Source organism: Notolepis coatsorum, assembly GCF_963971535.1.
Source record: "Notolepis coatsorum genome assembly, chromosome: 6".
NCBI classification, from domain to species: Eukaryota; Metazoa; Chordata; class Actinopteri; order Aulopiformes; family Paralepididae; genus Notolepis; species Notolepis coatsorum.
Genome location: NC_140170.1, coordinates 134923641 through 134941232, shown reverse-complemented (window position 1 = coordinate 134941232; position 17592 = coordinate 134923641). Strand labels below are relative to the sequence as shown.

The 17592-nt window shown below is 50.4% G+C and overlaps 1 protein-coding gene across 1 annotated transcript in view; it reads right to left on the bottom strand.

The window, feature by feature from the left end:
- cacna1sa (calcium channel, voltage-dependent, L type, alpha 1S subunit, a) overlaps nt 1-17592 on the bottom strand; it is a 151992-nt gene that overhangs the window by 18478 nt on the left and 115922 nt on the right. Inside the window, exons 27-32 of the mRNA XM_084316714.1 lie at nt 16168-16278; nt 15970-16053; nt 7771-7818; nt 2090-2116; nt 1859-1984; nt 1698-1763 (exon numbers count right to left, since the gene is read on the bottom strand). Of these exons, the coding sequence (XP_084172840.1) occupies nt 1698-1763; nt 1859-1984; nt 2090-2116; nt 7771-7818; nt 15970-16053; nt 16168-16278 (462 nt within the window). The remainder of the gene's footprint in view (nt 1-1697; nt 1764-1858; nt 1985-2089; nt 2117-7770; nt 7819-15969; nt 16054-16167; nt 16279-17592) is intronic.

The window sequence follows — 17592 nt, the reverse complement described above, 5'->3', positions numbered from 1 at the left end:
CCAAAACGAAAGGGTGCTGCCCTATGTAGACACCTGAATATGTCTAACAATAATTCAATGTGTCTAACCCTAATCCCTTTTACTCTACTGTGCCCACGGACCCGTCTGATTCCCCACCTCCTAACATTGACACTTAATAGTGGGACATGATACAGGTACCGCCAGGGGGAGCTGGTGGCGACGTTGGGCAGGGGGACACAGGTGAAGAAGGATGGGCTCAGGGCGCGGCGCCTGCGGCGGAACTTCCTCTTCATCGTTTTCCAGAGAAGCAAGAGGTCGCTTGGAGCTGGAGCTCCAGACATTAAGCACGCGGAATATAAACCCAGTCACGAGGTGGGTTAGTAATGTAGTATGCGATAGCTTAGCTTCCAGTTAATGCTAAAGAGACATTGTGAACAAAGAAGCAGACGTGTTACTGCCGAAGAGTGCTGTAGATATTGCACACGTTGCGTTTTAGTTAAAGTATAAGCGACAGGACAGGGGGTCGTCCCGACCCACAGCTTAGCTTCAAATAGGCCTAGCACCCTCCGAGCCGTCGACCTCCAGCAGTCACCTGCCTAACGTCAACCCAGCCCGCCTCCTGCTATCACGGGCAACAATCCCGGGACTTCTCGACGGCCATCTCACCACACGGACGTTCGGTGGTGAGAGCAGGCCAGCCCTTGGTTAAGTACACTCAAGCCAGTTACAGTGAGCGCTCCGAGTGCTGGAACTTTATCGGTAGACATTCTCTTTGTTCAGAGCGTGCCCTTTAAGGGCGAAGAGAATAAGTACTTTGAACCGACACTGGTAGCAGTGCTTAGGGGCACCCAGACATTTATTATTTTGGGGGATGCCGGCTATAGATAGGACTTTTGTTTTCAATGTGGGCCCACTGTCTTTTGGTTAAATGTGTTGTGTGATAACGTGTGTTCCATTATAAAATCCCATGGAGTAGCTCTAGTACCCCTCTCCCTCTTTCCCCCCTCTCTCCCCACCTACGGGTGAATGAACAGGTAGTGTGACCCTTAAAGGGACGGGTTCCATTACTGTATAGTGACCAGTGTGGGAAGAGCTTTATTCATTACCGTAGAATGAGAGCACTAGGTGCCCAGTATTTCAACACTTAAAGGGACGGGTTCCAATACTGTATAGTGACCAGTGTGGGAAGAGCTTTATTCATTGTGCCTTGTGTTGATTACAGGAAATCTTTCAGTAAAGAGAGCTAAATGGGAGCACTGTGTGCGTGTCTGTTACTGTGTCTGTTGTCTTAACCCCTTCCTGTCCGGGTAATGCACTTTATTGTTTAATCCTTTCCCCACCCCCTGCCTATGCATCATTGGGACAGGTCTCTGCTCGCCAATCAGGAAGGGTACTGCTTTGGGGAGAAAGTATATCATCCATCATTACTGTCATCGGGTGTGGGAGGGCGCAGGAAGTATTGAGGGAAGTGTGGGTGTGTGGAGAACTACTGCGAGTCGCCCTGGAGGGCAAGAAGGACCAGTGCACCACCCCTAGGTTAGTGAATCCTAGGCCCCATCCACTCCCTCTGCTAAACCTCCACTCCAATACTCCTGCCCTACAGTCGGGGACTCAGCCGGACCCAGATCTGCTGCGTTCCCACTACCAGGTGGCAGTACATCCACTCCCATAAAGCCTGGATAATCCACCCTGCTACACCTAGAAGAGTCTTCCATTTAAATAAATGTTTTCATTACCTGCATTCCAACCACAGCATAGATGAAGAATAGCATGAGGATGAGGAGGGCGACATAGGGCAGAGCCTGTAACACAACCACCAATCAAGACGTCAAAGAGACACACAGGGCAACCAGTCAAAACCTCAGGTCCAAATGTGGTAACCAATCAAATCTCTGACCTGGAAGGACTTGATGAAGGTCCACAGAAGATTCCGGATGCCCTCGGAGCGATTCAGCAGCTTGACCAGACGCATGACACGGAAGAGTCGGAAGAAAGTGATGGATACACTCATGTTCTCAGAGGACTTTGAGGAGGAAATACAAACAGCATTGAAGAAATAATTGCTTAAGGAAATTATTATGGAGGCAATATATTATGTTCAGCACTGTCGACAATTATAGAAACTCACTGCAATTACTTGCATGGGATCCTCTTCCTGAAATTACAAAAACAATCTGTGATTTACAATAATTGTTGCCAACAAAAAACAAAACAAAAGGAAACCAGTATAGCTGCTTAGAAGTATAGTCACCTTTCACAGGCTTGGCCAAGCGTTCAAGAGTAAGTTTGTTAGTGCCAGCTGAATCTGCTCATTTGTAAAATATGAAAGTATTTTATAAAGTTAATTGTTAGCATATCTAAATGCTGAAAGGTAACAACATTGTAATCAATCTCTATGTTACAATACAAGTGAGTAAGATGCTTTCAAAGTAACCATTTGCACAATTGCATAAAATATAGTGCATACATTTGTGTGATGCGCAGGCAATGTAAATACAACATGCCATGTTCAGCCACTGTTCATTATCTGTGCAACACCACGTTCAGCCACTGTTCATCATCAGCGACTTCGGGTTATTGAGAAGCGCTATATAAATTAAATTAATTATTATTATTATTATTATTATCATCTGTGCAACACCATGTTCAGCCACTGTTATATAGCATTACTGGCATCGCGTCTCGCTCTTCACCATAATGAGATATATCTTTATCTCCAGCACCTACTGTGCTTCATTAACAAAACAATGCACCCATGCACCTGACCAGGCCCTGCCCCAGTGTCCTCCTATAAGACACCGGATATGGTCACACTCCCCCTTTCCTCTTTTTTGTTTCCATCATGGACGCTGCAGTGCACGCCATGAACTAGTAGTTATGAAATGCAGAAGGAAATTGAACAATGTTGGGTTTTCGCCGGAGATTTTCCAGCCCCTGGAATCTTCTCGGCACATTCTAACAGCGCATCGGGCCTGTCCTGGGGTTTCCTCATCTTCTGACAGCGGATCGAGGGACATCGCGCGGCGGCTAGCTGTCGGGCTAGGTCGCGCACAGGTAGGGCCTGCGCTAGCAGGCATCAATGCTAGCATTTGTGATACTGCTCGTTGTCCCGTGAGACAACCAAGTTGTGTATTGGCGCAAGGGGCAGGATATCTGGGTAAACGTTGTCGTCATGACTCTGAGTTTGATGTTTTCCCAGCTATCCTGGAGCGTGCGGCTAATGCTAATGCTACGATGCTGGGTCACTGTTCCTTTGTTCCCCGCCGTGGGCTGTCACCACTTTTCCCTCCTCTTAACCGGTTCATTGATGAAGGTCAGTCGGTAGCTAATGTGGGGGGTTTTGCTGAGGCTTATTTTTATGGGTGAATGGGCTGACAACAGGGCGCAAGGCAGGTGTGCCCTGGCTTGAGGGCCAGGTAGCATAGATCCTTTGCCCTGGCAGGGTTGAACGGTGTCCCACCCGGAAGCCGACGCCTGAGGGTGAGTCGGCCCGGGAGGTGGCGGTATGGGCTGATGATGTTTATAACGCCACAGGATGGAATTTTGCAGCGGCCAGTGTCATTGCTCAGTTGACTGTTTTTCTGTCCACATTGGTGTCGGGTAGTTGGGCTGCAGGGCCAGCCGACGCCGAAAACATCACGTGTGTTTTTGGGGTTATAGAACTCTTAACTCAGTCGCAAGCTATAACCGCAGGGAGGATCAGGATGCTATCAACTCTTATTCATAGGCATCTCTGGTTGGAGCAGTCTTCCCTTGGGGAGGAGGAAAGGTTTCTTCTCCTTAGGGCTCCTCTTTCTGAGGAAGGAGTCTTTTGTCTTTCTGCGGAAACGTGGGCGGTATTTGACCTGGGCCCCACACCGCCTCGCACCATGCAGCCAGAGGTGAGAGCACGGCCTCGTCAACGGCTGTGGCGAGGCCCTCAACCAGCGGCCATTTTCCCCCCGCCTGAGGTACCCTGGGCACAATGAAAACAGGTGACCGCAAGGCCGACAGCCTTGGCGGCCGAGGGATCAGCTACATTAGATGAGCACGCCCTAAAAAACCGTCGCCGTCTAGCTGTGTCCAGCTCGCTCTCTGGTCACCCCCCCCCCCAACATCAGCGGGATAAGGACTCTGATTTGTTTCCTTTTGTTGCGGGTCGCGTGCCTTCAATGAAGCGCAAGCGGCCCCACGTTTCGCTTCTCATGGGGACAGGGGCTGACACCCAGTTGATGGCTGAAACTGGGTCTGTCCGTGAGAATGTTGTGCTGTCACATGGCTCCCTCGCCACGCGTTCTGCGTTTGTGATTGGTGAGCCTGGTGTTACGTCTGTCAACTACAAAGGTTGTCAGCAGGGGGGCTTGAGGCCTCTTGAGGCTCAGCGCGGGTTTCCCCGACCTCGCCTTCACCAGGCCGGGTATTGCATGTCCAGCTGTAGAACAGTTCCTCAGCAGTCCATGCTGGCGGGGTGTTCAGTGGGGGAGCTTTTGTCACCCAGTATGATGTCAGCTTCTCCCGTATCAAACCGGCCCTTTCTGTCGGGGTCCCCCCTTGGGTGCGATTGCCTCATGGGTAGTGTCAGGGTCCGATATCCTGACTCCACGAAACGCCCTGCTCGCGCGGTTAGCGGGTCCAGGGTTGGCAACGCACAGCGGGTGGGACCGGGCCGCCTATCTACAGTTCCTAGCGGACCAGCGCCAAATGGCGGCGGGTGCGCTTTGGGAGTACCATCACATATGGCTACAGCAGTGCCATATGTCGAAGTGGATGGAGGGAACGTTGAGGCGGGGGCTTGTGTTGCAGTTTGCACAACCCCACCCTCCGTTTTCAGGTTTGGTGCAGACCCTGTTGTCAGGGTCAGCAGCAGTGACAGCTCTGGCCGACGAGATCCAATCTCTGTTAGCGAAGCAAGCCATAGTCGTGGTCCCAAGGGAGGACACGATGTGTGGCGTTTACTCCCGGTATTTTCTGGTGCCCAAGAAATCGGGAGGTGTCAGACCTATACTGGATCTGTCTGCGTTCAATCGGCTGATTGTGACGAGGCGGTTCAGGATGTTGACCGTCAAACACCTGATGAGCTCCGTCAGGGTGGGAGACTGGTTCACCTCCATAGACCTGAAGGATGCGTATTTTCACATCCCGATCTTCCCTCCTCACAGGAAATTCCTTCGCTTCCTTTTTCAGGGTGTGGCGTACGAATACCAGAGGCTGCCGTTCGGCTACTCTCTGGCCCCCCGCACATTCACCAAGTGCGCAGAGACCGCGCTGGAGCCTCTACGTCATCAGGGGATACAAGTTATTTTCTATCTCGACGACATTCTGCTCCTCAGCCGGTCGGAGGAGGTCGCCAGGTCTCATACCAGGCTGGTGGTGGAATTCCTCACCAAGCTAGGTTTTGCTGTGAACTGGAAGAAGAATACGCCTCTTCCCAGTCAACAGGTGGAGTACTTGGGCTTGGTTCTAAGCTCAAGGCCCATGAGGGCAACCCTCTCGGAGCGGCGGCGAGTGGCTATCAATCTGCGCAGCCTGAGGGCGCTCCACATCCCTGGCAAGCAGAATGTGGGCGCGGATGCGATGTCACTGGGCGATCCACATTCCGACGAATGCGGATTACGTCCAAACATAGTCAGACAGGTCTGGGACCGGTTCGGGGAAGCCACGGTGGATCTGTTTGCGAGCAGACAGTCTCACCAGTGCCCCTTGTGGTTCTTGGTCAGTCGGGGGGACAATCCTCCCTTGGGAGTGGATGCCTTCTCGATGTATCCATGGCCGCCCTGGATTCTGTACGCGTTTCCCCCCATACATCTGATAGCTCAGTTGTTGGAGCGGATACGTCGGGAGCGCAGGACCTTGATCCTGATCGCGCCGGACCGGGGCACAGCTGTGTGGTTCCCGGTCCTGATCCAGCTCTTGGTAGCCCCGCCGTGGCCTGTTCCTTGGTCATCGCGGGCCCTCTCTCAGGCGCACGGGTCTCTGTGGCTGTTACCTGTTCTGGGACAGCCGCTGATGGTTTGGCTGTTGAGAGGGTGAGTCTGGAGGGGATGGGTCTTGACCCTTCTGTGGTCGACACCATCCGGAACGCGCATGCTCCCTCCACTATCGCGGTTTACACGGGTAGGTGGCGTACTTTCCAAGAGTGGTGTAAGGTGGGGGGCTTGGACCCGGTGTCCTGCCCCCTGGACGCTGTCCTTTCCTTCCTTCAGTCTATTTTGGGTAGACTGTCGGCCTCGACGGTGAGGGTATATGCCACGGCTATATCCTCTTGTCATGTGGGGTTTGAGGGCGGTACGTTGTTCAGCCACCCTCTTGTGAAGTGTTTCCTGCTTGGCGCTCGGCGTCTCAAGCCGGTGGAACGTTCTCTGTCTCCGAGTTGGGACCTCCAACTGGTCCTCGGCCGGTTGTCTGAGGCCCCGTTTGAGCCTCTTGAGCTGGCGTCTTTGGGACAGCTGTCCTTCAAGACTGCGTTCCTGCTGGCCATCACCTCTGTTAAACGCGTGGGTGAGCTGTGTGCTCTCTCGGTGCGGCCTGGGTGCTTGTCTATTCGTGAGAATAGCGGTGCGACTCTGAGGCCTAATCCAGTCTTCGTGCCAAAGAATGTCTGGAGCTCTTTTCGCTCCAGAGATATTGTGGTTCAGGCGTTTCATCCACCTCCTCACGCTGATGAGTTAGAGGCGGGCCTTCACCTGTCGTGTCCCGTCCGGGCTTTGGGGGTTTACCTCAGTCGGACTCGGGACCTCAGGGCTACCGATCAGCTCTTCGTTTGTTACGGTGGCCCTCGCGCTGGTAAGGCACTGTCCAAGCAGCGCCTGTCACATTGGTTGTGCAAGGGCATTGCCCTTTGCTACACGTTGGCTGGGCTGGCCCCCCCTAGGGGTGTCAGGGCGCACTCCACTCGTGGTGTGGCGGCCTCTGCCGCCTTGTTAGGGGGGGCCTCGGTGGAGGACATCTGTGCTGCGGCCTCCTGGTCCTCCCCGGGTCCCTTCGTTAGGTTTTACCTCATGGACATGACTGGGGGTTCTGTCTTCTAGGCGGTTCTGATGTCTGGGACCTCCCCTGCGTCCCGCCTGTCGGTGGGTTAGCTGGGGTGTGTGGGTGTGTGCCACGGGGTGATGTGTCACACGTGGTCCCGCCTGTGCTGTGCGTTATTAGGGGTCTCTGGTTCCCTCTTTTTTCGCACTTTGGTGGAGTTGACTGCCGCACCCTCTTCACTAGGAAGGGTGGGTGGACGGGACTCCCCTCCCCCCTGGTGGTAGGGCTTGCGGGTCCTCAGCGGGTACACTTGTCGGGCCACGTGTCTGCTCTGCCCCATATCTCATTATGGCGAAGAGCAAGACGCGGTGCCAGTAATGCTATATAACGAAAGGTTATCCTATAACCTAGTTATATGAATACTGGCTGAGCGTCTCGCTCTTAGCGCCCTGAGGTCCCTTGGTTGGGTTTCTATGATGGAAACTTTTTCCCGAGGAAGGGGGAGTGTGGCCATGTCCGGTGTCTTATAGGAGGACACTGAGGCGGGGCCTGGTCAGGTGCATGGGTGCATTGTTTTGTTAATGAAGCACAGTAGGTGCTGGAGATAAAGATATATCTCATTATGGCGAAGAGCGAGACGCTCAGCCAGTATTCATATAACTAGGTTATAGGATAACCTTTCGTTCATCATCTGTGCAACACCACGTTCAGCCACTGTTCATCATCTGTGCAACACCATGTTCAGCCACTGTTCATCATCTGTGCAACACCACGTTCAGCCACTGTTTATCATCTGTGCAACACGACATTCAACCACTCATCTGCAACACTCATGCAGCATTCAAGCAGGTGCATAATTACAGGACAGCCGTGGAGACAGTATAGTCCTCCAGAGGAGGCCAGCGCTGCCTGTAAGAGGGGAGAGACATACAGCAACAGGAAGTGAGGTTAGACAGGAAGTGGCAACAGCAGGAAATAGTGACAGTACAGGAAGTCATGGAGGTGTGCATGGGGCATCAGAGGGGCGAATGGAGGACGACAGACTGCATGGAAAACTGAGAAGGGGGGAAAAAGAAAAAGTGAGAGGAGAAAAGGACAACATTGGCATACAGAGCAGGATGGACACTAGGACTGGGTGATTCATTGACTTTTATTTTCAATTAATGAATACATTTTCAATTAATCCAATGGTTATGAAAACAAGATAATTGAGATAAAACTATTGTGGAAATCCACTGTTAAAGAGGAAATCCACTGCTAAATGTAAAGTTCAATAAATGTATGATGTTTCCAAAGTCAAGGAGTAATTGTGTTAAATAATCGTGATCTCAATATTAACCAAAATAATCCTGATTATGATTTTTGCCATAATCAATCAACCCTAATGGACATAGAGACACAATATGGAGGTCTTAGAGGCTCTTCTGAACATTTACTGGAATGGAAATGCTGTAGCTCTCTGTCGGCATTCATACCTTTCATACCCTGCTTTAATTTGACAGGCTGTAATGTGTCTATTTCCATTTCACTACAATCCAGCCAGGATAAACATTCTATTGTTTAAAGGCTGAATCAGTGATCCAAGTGTAAACAAACTGGTAGCCCCACCACTAAAAATGCAGAATTGGAATGGAGACACATTTTCATTCTCAAATTGATTTACTTAGCTCTTGATAATGAGTAACATGAGACAGGTACATTCGAGTTTTTTAATTGTATTTTGTGACCATAAAAGGTTTGTTTATATTGATAATATTTGTAAACGCTGGAGTAAGAAAAGACCTCTGTATATTCTGACACTTAAGAAGGTTCTTGAATAATATATGTCTATATAAATCTAAACTCATCAAGAACACATGTAAGTGTAATATGGGCGAAATGTGGGCTTTAACCTCATTCCATAACCAAATCATCAAACCAATCACATCTAAGCTGGCACCCCAATACTAATGAATATGCCATATTCATTCAGCCTACTGCAATATGTCTTGCCCTAACAACTGGGTAAAAGAAAATGACCAATTACGCATTAGTTCTATTTCATTCTGGCTCCGCTCAGCGTCAGTCTGCACGCACTTCAATTCCACAATGTACCTTTACATCCCAACATTCGTCTGGCCACACCCCTATCCGCTTACCTTCATAAGCAGGTGTGTGGTCACCTACAGTACTCGCCTCCTTCTTCACTTTCACCACAAGGAAGTGCCTTCGGTAGATCCCACACTTCACGAGGTTGTTAGCTGAAGAAAGTTGAGACGTGTTTACATTTTTTCTTGCTTTTTTCTTCTCTCATATATTTCGAAAGAAAAAAGCTAAGTCATAATGTCTACTTCGGAGGATCGCGCTCGCAACGCCACTCTTCACCAGCGGTTCTCCATCGCCGCCTCTGTCGTGCGTCTTGGAGCGGGGTTGAGGCCTCTCTCGTGGTCGGCAGCCACGCCCGGTAGGCGTCCGATGGGTAGTTTGCCTCTCCAAGGAGCTGGTGCACCAGTGCCGTCTCCTGTGCGATGGCCTGTTTCCGGCTCTGGTTCCTCTGCTTCCGGGGAGTCGTCCGCTGTTGGGCGGCCGGCTCCTTTGGTTGCGGGGGATTTGAGACGGAGATGGTGGCTTGCAGACGCGAACGGCCTGGTTTTGGTGAGTTGCTGGAGCCGGATGAGGATGCGTCTGTCTCTACATGGCCGATGGAAACAGAGGACTACATGATAGAGGCGGACGGGTTCTTGTTTGAAGGCCCGGTGGAGACATGTCTCCCGCCCGTCCAGGTAACACTGGAGGGGGGTGAGATGTCTCCTTGGGGTTCCTCGTCCGCGGATGTTGGGTTAGAACCTCCGACTCGGTGGCGGGATGCCCTGCTATCAGCCACATCAGAATGTGGCTCCTTGACCAGTAGTCTGCTGCATGTGAGGGACGCGGGCTCGGTGGAGGAAAGTATGCAGGGGGAACTGCGTGCTTTGTTCCCCGAGCTCATGGCGGCGGCGGCAGTCGCAAACGGCGTGCCGCTGCCGCTGTTCCATTTTTCCCCTCAATGGCGGCCTACGTCCATCAGAGCCAGGTGGTCTCCCACATCATGGGCCTTACTCCCGCCTACGTGCAAGTCACGCGGGTGGCGGGTTTGGTAGACGGCATGAAGGAGGGCGTGCCACGGCTTGATAGGCCGATGGCGGCGCTCCTTTGTCCTGAGGTGGTGTGGGAGCCGTTACGGAAGCCGGTTCCCCAAGGGAAATCGGCGAGGCGGTTGGCATTTTGGAGCGACCAGTCATTTATCACCGGAACACAATCTCTAGCTGCCACTTCTAACATCGCGCAGCTGGCGAGATTCATGTCCGGGATATTGACGGGCAGCACGGAGCTGACTGATTTACAGCATGGTCAGCTCGCCCAGTCGGCAGGAGCCATCCTGCATCTGATTCAGCCGCAGGCTATATCCGCTGGGAAAGTGCGCGCCCTGGCCACTCTGATCCAGCGCCACCTTTGGCTGGAGCAGGCGCGTGTGCCGGAGAAGAAGAGGACTCCCCTTCTGACGGCACCCCTCTCCGAGGCTGGACTATTCGGGTCGGCACTGCAGCTGATGACCTCAACCTGCAGGGAGATGCAGGAGGAGCGCTCCGTGCTCCAGCCTCATTTCCCCCCGCCCGATGTTGCCGGTGGCGTCAGACGGCCGCCGCGTCGTCGAGGTTCCTCCGCCGTGGCCGCCGCTGCTACCACCGCCACTGCTGGACCTTCGGCGAAGAAGGCCAGGAGGAGAGAGGGCGCCTCCGCCACTGCAGCCGGCCCATCTACGCCCGGAGGTGACGGTAGGGATCGTCGAGACCAGCCGCCGATCGTTTACCGTCCCTCCGGGGCTCCACAGGGTGGAAAGCCCCGAGCGGCTCGTGGCAGGCATCGCTAAACTTCATTGACTTTTTCCCTCTGTGGTCCCCCCCTGTTCCCTTCCCGGCCCCTCTATGATTTTTGTTGGAAAATAAAGAGTCCCTCCTAAAGGGGGACTGTATTTTTGTTAACAAACTGTGTGTTTATTCACCAAACATATGATGGGGATGCAACGTGTGGTTCTTTCGCTAGTATGGGTTTGATAGGAGGGCTAGACGTTACTTTCGAGTTAGAGCTTAAGCAAGGCCTGCAGCCTACACTCGGTTGAAAAAGGTTTTTTTCTGCCTCGACCTGAATCTCCACATAAAGGTAGAGGTTAGTTGTGTGCTCTGTTGCTTAAACAGTGATATTGAGCTACAACACTATTGTGTTGGTTTGCAGTAATGCTCGTATGAAAACGTACCGCGGCTCAGCCGCTCTCTCTCTCTATCAGATTTTTCGGTGTCTTACAACATAGATACGGGTGTCGGGTTCACACACACACAACTTGGCCTTGCTATAAACCCTGTTCACAGATATGTCTGTGGCTAGCGTGCATTGGATTAGCTTGCGCTATTCATTGGCATTGCTACTGAAGGTATCATATGGCTGTTGTTGTTGTCATATGCAAGGGTTGGGCTTGCGAGGGGGTACCGGATAAACCCCTCCTTCCCTCTTCTGATTGGTCAGGGGGTTTCTGGGACTCTCTTTCATTCGGTCAGGGTCTGTTAGGCAGCTTGGCACGGGGGGGGGAGGGTTTCCCAGACTCCGCACCTATCACAGGCGATTGAGTCTTGGGTTTCCCCCCGTCATAGCAAACGTCACTAGGCGTGTTTCTATTGGACGACGGCTTCCGTAGAACTTACTGTTCTACTACGCTCGATATAAGTGTAACTTGAGTCGGTTGGTCACATGACTCAATGTTACCGTGACTTTTCAATCTACGACTCACGTGGGAAGTCTCTCTGAGGAGTTCCGTCTCTCCTCTGTGGTGAGGGTGGCGGGATGTAAAGATGTAAAAAAAAATTACCCTCGGCTGCGTCACGTGGGATTCATGTCAGTCGGTGTTTCTTTCTTTTTTAATAAAAAAGTGTGGAGAATATGAAGCACGACAACCTTCTTGTCGTTCTCCCAGGCGCCTTGAAGGATCAATGTGGGGTCTGGTTAGACTGTCCATTGATATGTTTTTGGGTCCCGACGCATACATAGTGCTGGCTCGGGGTGTTCTGTTAAGAATCATGCGGGAGGCTAGTACGCCTTGGTTGCTTGTTATTAAAACAGCGTTTTTATAGGGCAACTGGGATGGGGGATTTTTTCCTCTTCTGAGAGCCTGTTACTGGGTTTCGACGGATTCTCGTTCATATCTGGGGGATGTTAACCGAATAGATCAGAACATAGGTAGAGGGGTCTCACGCCCTTGGGGTGGGCCACTGAGCGCGGTATAAATAGGACCGTCTGGGTGGCGCCCTCTTTTCATGTTTTAGATCAACACGCATACCTGCCCCCTCTCCTGGAGTGGGCATGTCGGCATGGTTAGGGCACGGGACTGGTTTTGGTCGCGCTGGTCCAGGTCAGTTAACCCGTTGTCCGCCGGGGATGCGGATCTACTGTTCTGGTACCCTGAGGGACTTGTGCTTTTTTCGGGGGGAAAAATGCCGTTATGGAGACCCTTGTTGGGTACACGTTGTACCTGGCACTATTATAAGGGGCTGGTTCTCCTCTCTTTCGCTCCTCTCTCACGCATGGCGAAGAGGGGGCTGTTGGGGTGGTCTTCTGGACCTCCTCTGGTAACCCTGTGTGCTTCCCGAGCCGCCGGGCCCGGTCCGAAGTAATGTTTCGTTGAAACCGTAGGCCTGGGATAACCCTTTTTTCTTGAGGGGTTATAGGAACAACCACCGTATGTGGTACCAAGAGGGTGGTTGATTCCCTGGTGTGTTGGAGCAGAGTCAACTCCCGGGTTACCCGGTTGAGTGTGCCCCTGCACGTTCATGACGTCTGCCAATCGTGTCAGCCTTCTCTGCCTCGACCCCTCTGGGTGGGGGTTTTTGATGGAGGCTTTGTCATGGTGCGCAACAACGCCAGCATACGCCCCTTCCGCCGGGGGGGCTGTTTTCAGTTGACCCCTTTGGCGCCTGTCTCGTCCGCAGTGCTCCAGGCTTAGGTCTACAGCCTGCTGCCTGGTTTCCCCGGTGCGCTGCCTGCTTCCGTTGGTTAACTTTTTGAAAGCTTACGGCCATGCTGACTGCCTGTGTTGCAGGGTCAGTGTGCCAAGCGGTGTACTAATGGGGGGAAAGGGCCCGCTCTTGGAGGGGCCCTGTCCGAATACGCTGGCGATGTGGGGGGCGGTGTCACTAAGTGACCGCCTGGTGGGGTCTTGATGCCTGGCGTCATTGACCTCTCCGGGCCCCCCTTTTTCCAGGGGATCCAGTCCCTTCAGTGGGTCTGGGTCTTCCTTCGCGCTCCGCTGCTACGGCCTTGCCACGGGGTTGAGTTTGCTCTTGACCCCGTGATTTTGGGGGCAGTAACGAGGGTTGTTCCTTCCGTTCGTTCCCTGGTGGCATGCGGGTTGTGCGTGTGCGTAGTCGTGGGGTCAAGCCACGATCTGCTCACCCTGTGCGTTGAGTTGCTTGAGTTCCTCCTCGCACGGTCGGATCCGTCTCCCTCCCGTCCTCCAATAGGGAGGGTATCCTCCATTAGGGAGGGTCGGGGGGGCTCGGTCCTCCCCGGTCTGATGGTTGTGGGGGGCCTCAGCGGGGTACATTTGTCGAGCTTCTGGCTTCCGCTCAGCTCCTCTTGTGCAGACTGACGCTGAGCAGAGCCAGAATGAAATAGAACGTAAGGTTATGTATATAACCAAGTTCTATGAATTCTGGTGACGCTCAGCGTCAGTACGCCACTGCGGCCCTTGATCTCACCTTGTGGTGAAAGTTTGGGAAGGAGGCGAGTAGGTGACCACACACCTGCTTATGAAGGTAAGCGGATAGGGGTGTGGCCAGACGAATGTTGGGATGTAAAGGTACATTGTGGAATTTTTTATTCAGTGCTCGTGCACGAAGTGAAGTGCGTGCAGACTGACGCTGAGCGTCACCAGAATTCATAGAACTTGGTTATATACATAACCTTACGTTATGCAGTAGTGGAAGATGTGTCCATATTTGGTAGAATTAGCGTATTTGTCTGAAAACATCAAGCACACCATAAGTATGTGACGTTATATTTTAAAGACAGCTCACAGTAAAATAACAGAAGGGTGTCAGTCGAGCAACAGGACAAACTGACACATGGTGATGGACTGATTATTTTCTGCCCTTAGCACCTGATCAGGAATCAGCCAATTTTCCAAGTTGTGTCCACTTGAAAACGTTATGTCGGTGAAGAAACTAGTGAAGGGAAGGTTGTTAGGGGCAGAGAGTAACCAGACACAGACATGGTTTGGGTGTTCAACGGATGGGAAGGTGGGTGTGGCAAGGACCAGGTGGGTATGGCAAGTGCCGGTTGCTGCAGTAAAACAAGAGACTAATGACTGCAACCCCATCCAAATACTTTGGAAAAGATATTATTGAAAATTCTTTATTGGGAAAACCACATTGAGATACAGTATCTCATTTTCGAGAGGGTCCCACATCCCTCCCTTCATTCCTCCTTTCCTTCCTAAGTACTGTACAATTTTGAGGTACCTGTACTTTACTTTAGTATTTTCATTTGAGGGAACTTTGTACTACACAAAATTTCAAAGGAAATATTGTACTTTGTTTTACTCCACTACATTCAAGTGAACCCATCAGTTACTAGTTACTTTGAAGAAAAAGATTTTGTATAGAAAACATGGTAAAAATCTATGAAGATTATGTACTACTTTCAAATGTGAAGCCTGCCAACTTCAAGAGGACATAATCAGAGTCAGCATAACTGGACCACATACCATTTTAACATAACCTTTAGGCGTCAATGGTTAGAGGGTTGAATGCCCCCTGGCACTGGAATACACAAACATAATGTAGAATGCATACTTTTACTTTTGATGCGTAAGTACATTAAATATCAAATACTTACCAAAGTACTATTTTATCTGGGTATTTCTACTTTTATTGAGTAAAAGTAGAAACGGAACTGTGTACTTCTTCCACCACTGTTATCAATGATCATAGTTATAGTCTCACTAGTAATCATGGTCATAGCAATGGTGTCGGATTTAACAAAGGTAGGTAAGGAGGAGATGCTTTTTTCCCCAGGTATTGGAACGGGGTCTCTTCCATCGGACAGACAACAGAGGTGTTGAGTGTGGGGGAGGGTGGTTACAGTGAATGGACAGGTGAAGGGAGGGTGGGTGGGATGGGGGGGGGGGGTGGCATCCAGGCTGGGTGGGTGGATTGGGGGGAGCATACTGACCACATCCTCAGTGCTAGAGTTGGAACCCAGGGCCAGCTGGGGAGCCTGGCTTGTGTGTCTCTATGTGGAGGTGGTTGGGTGAATGAGACATGAAGACAGACAACAGTCCACACAAGTCAGCTTTAGAGTTAAAGGTAATTATTGTAGTTAATGACCTCTCTGCTGCCTCTTCTTCCTCGGCCCCAACATAATAAGAGGTAAGAGCAATCCACGGGCAATGATGATGATATACCACTACCAGTCAACATGTGACAGAATATTGAACATGGCCTGTTTATACATCATTATCATGTCCTTGGGTTATTGTGTGGCTGCAACACAGAATTCACCAAAGCCCTTCATCATTTCAAGTGTACGTTTTCTGGATAATTTCCTGAATTGAGGACGTTCAGTTGTTTAGTTATTCTTCTTCCGCAGGAACTTTTCACAATGTAGGGGACATTATTTTCAGCTTCAGCTGCCCTAAAAACAGCATGTTAGCATTCCTGATGTAAACTAATGAGTACCACTAGAGGCGGGGGAAAAAGACGTCATGGTACCTACTGGATTGAATGAGGAACAATAAAGCTTGTTGATGATTAACTGACTTGCCAGTACAGAAACCTTTTCCTTACAAATAGGACATGTTTCAGGTGAAGTGAATCACAGAGTAACATTCAAAATCGACCAGTGTTCCCTCTATGCTTCTGGTATGCTACAGTATATGGCAGTAGTGATAATAATTACTATCAATTCAAAGTGCAGAAAGTGATGTCAAGCCGTGTGTGTGTGTGTGCATGTGTGTGTGTGTGTGTGAAAGAGAGAGAGAGACACGGTACTCACATTGACCTCACTCAGTGTCACATCCACAACGCTTCCAATGACAATGACAAAATCAAAGACATTCCAGGGATCCCCAAAGTACCCCTGAAGAAAGAAGTATTAGAGGGGGTGCATTTGTTTGTTATTTAATGTCAATGTATCAATCAGCACTCACTGACACATTGGGGATAATGTATCATCGGGTTTGCTGTGTCTGACCTTGGCTTTGAAGGCCATGAGTTTGAGGATCATCTCCACGGTGAAGAGAACAGTGAAGATGATGTTTAGCATGTCTGACAGGTGGGTCACATGGTCCGACTGGTTGCAGTGCTGAAGGTCCAAGAGAGGATGAGGGAATTGGTGTAAATATTGATTATGCACATTACCACAGCTGTTAGATACTTACATGATATAACAAAAAAAACAACGTCCCCATTGTCATGCACCACCTAGCCACGCCCACTTCCGGTAGTGTAAAAGAGATCCTGGATCTCAATTGGGACAAACCTGGTTAAATAAAGGCTAAATAAATATAACCTGGTGAAGTGGCCATGCTCACCCTTCCTCGTTTTTTCACGCGAAAAGGCTGTTCACAAGCACCTGCAGTGTTGAGAGTTTGTTATTGTTACTGTTAGTTACCCTTTGGAGGCCAAACCCAAGATAAGTCGGGTTAACTCGCCATGCTCTGGGCGCCAAACCCGAGAAATCCCGGGTTTTAATCGATATTTATTTTATTCGCTATATTCATTCATTTTTCATCCATCCAGCCTGACGTTATCATTGGGAATGGGTCTTAGCTCGCAAAGGGCAAATACCGCCGCCTAACGTCTCCCGGATGGTATTGCACATCATTGGAATCCCTCTGGCTGGGGCTGTGCATCAATCTAAGAAGTCCGGTCCAGGTTTTCCTTCTCGGGCATGCAGTATCGTTATAACACATTGACTGGGGACACTCGGAGCAGCGTGGATTATGTGTTTTGGACATATAACATTCGATCAATAAACGCGATCAATATTTGGAATGGTGATCAGGAATTGGATTAATCTTTTTGCAGGACATCAGATGTGAGGTAAGGACTTTATGTTACGAATCTTGGGTTAATCCGATGTTCTTTTCACCGCCATCAGAGCGTGTGTGTGTGTGTGTGAGGTTCGCGCCGACCAAAGTACGGAGAAGCGATTTTTCAGACCCCGCTTCTGTTCGCCCATGATGACACATATAATATCGATAATCTAGCGTTTATTTGAAAACGATTCATAAATCAAGCGACAAATGGCACGATTTCTAACAAAATACATTGAAGCTCGATTTGCTGGAGTTTAGAACGCTCTAGAAATATATTCATATTCATCACAGTATAAAACGAAAATGTATGTATGAAAAAAGTATCTGTTTCGTGCATGTTGACTGGAAGCAACTCACTGACGATCACCGTGTTATTTAGATCGATTGCTATTATATTTGATATATTTTAAGCACTCGCAAATAAGTCCTATCCTAGATTGGATAAAGCACTGGCGCTGAAGGGCCATCAGCGCCCTCTGCTGTTGGCGCCGGAAGTGTTAAAGATGGATATACCACCACCCAAAAAGTCATTTTCAGGACTGCCACAGCACTTGTTGTCCGCCGCTCGTTATGTAGTA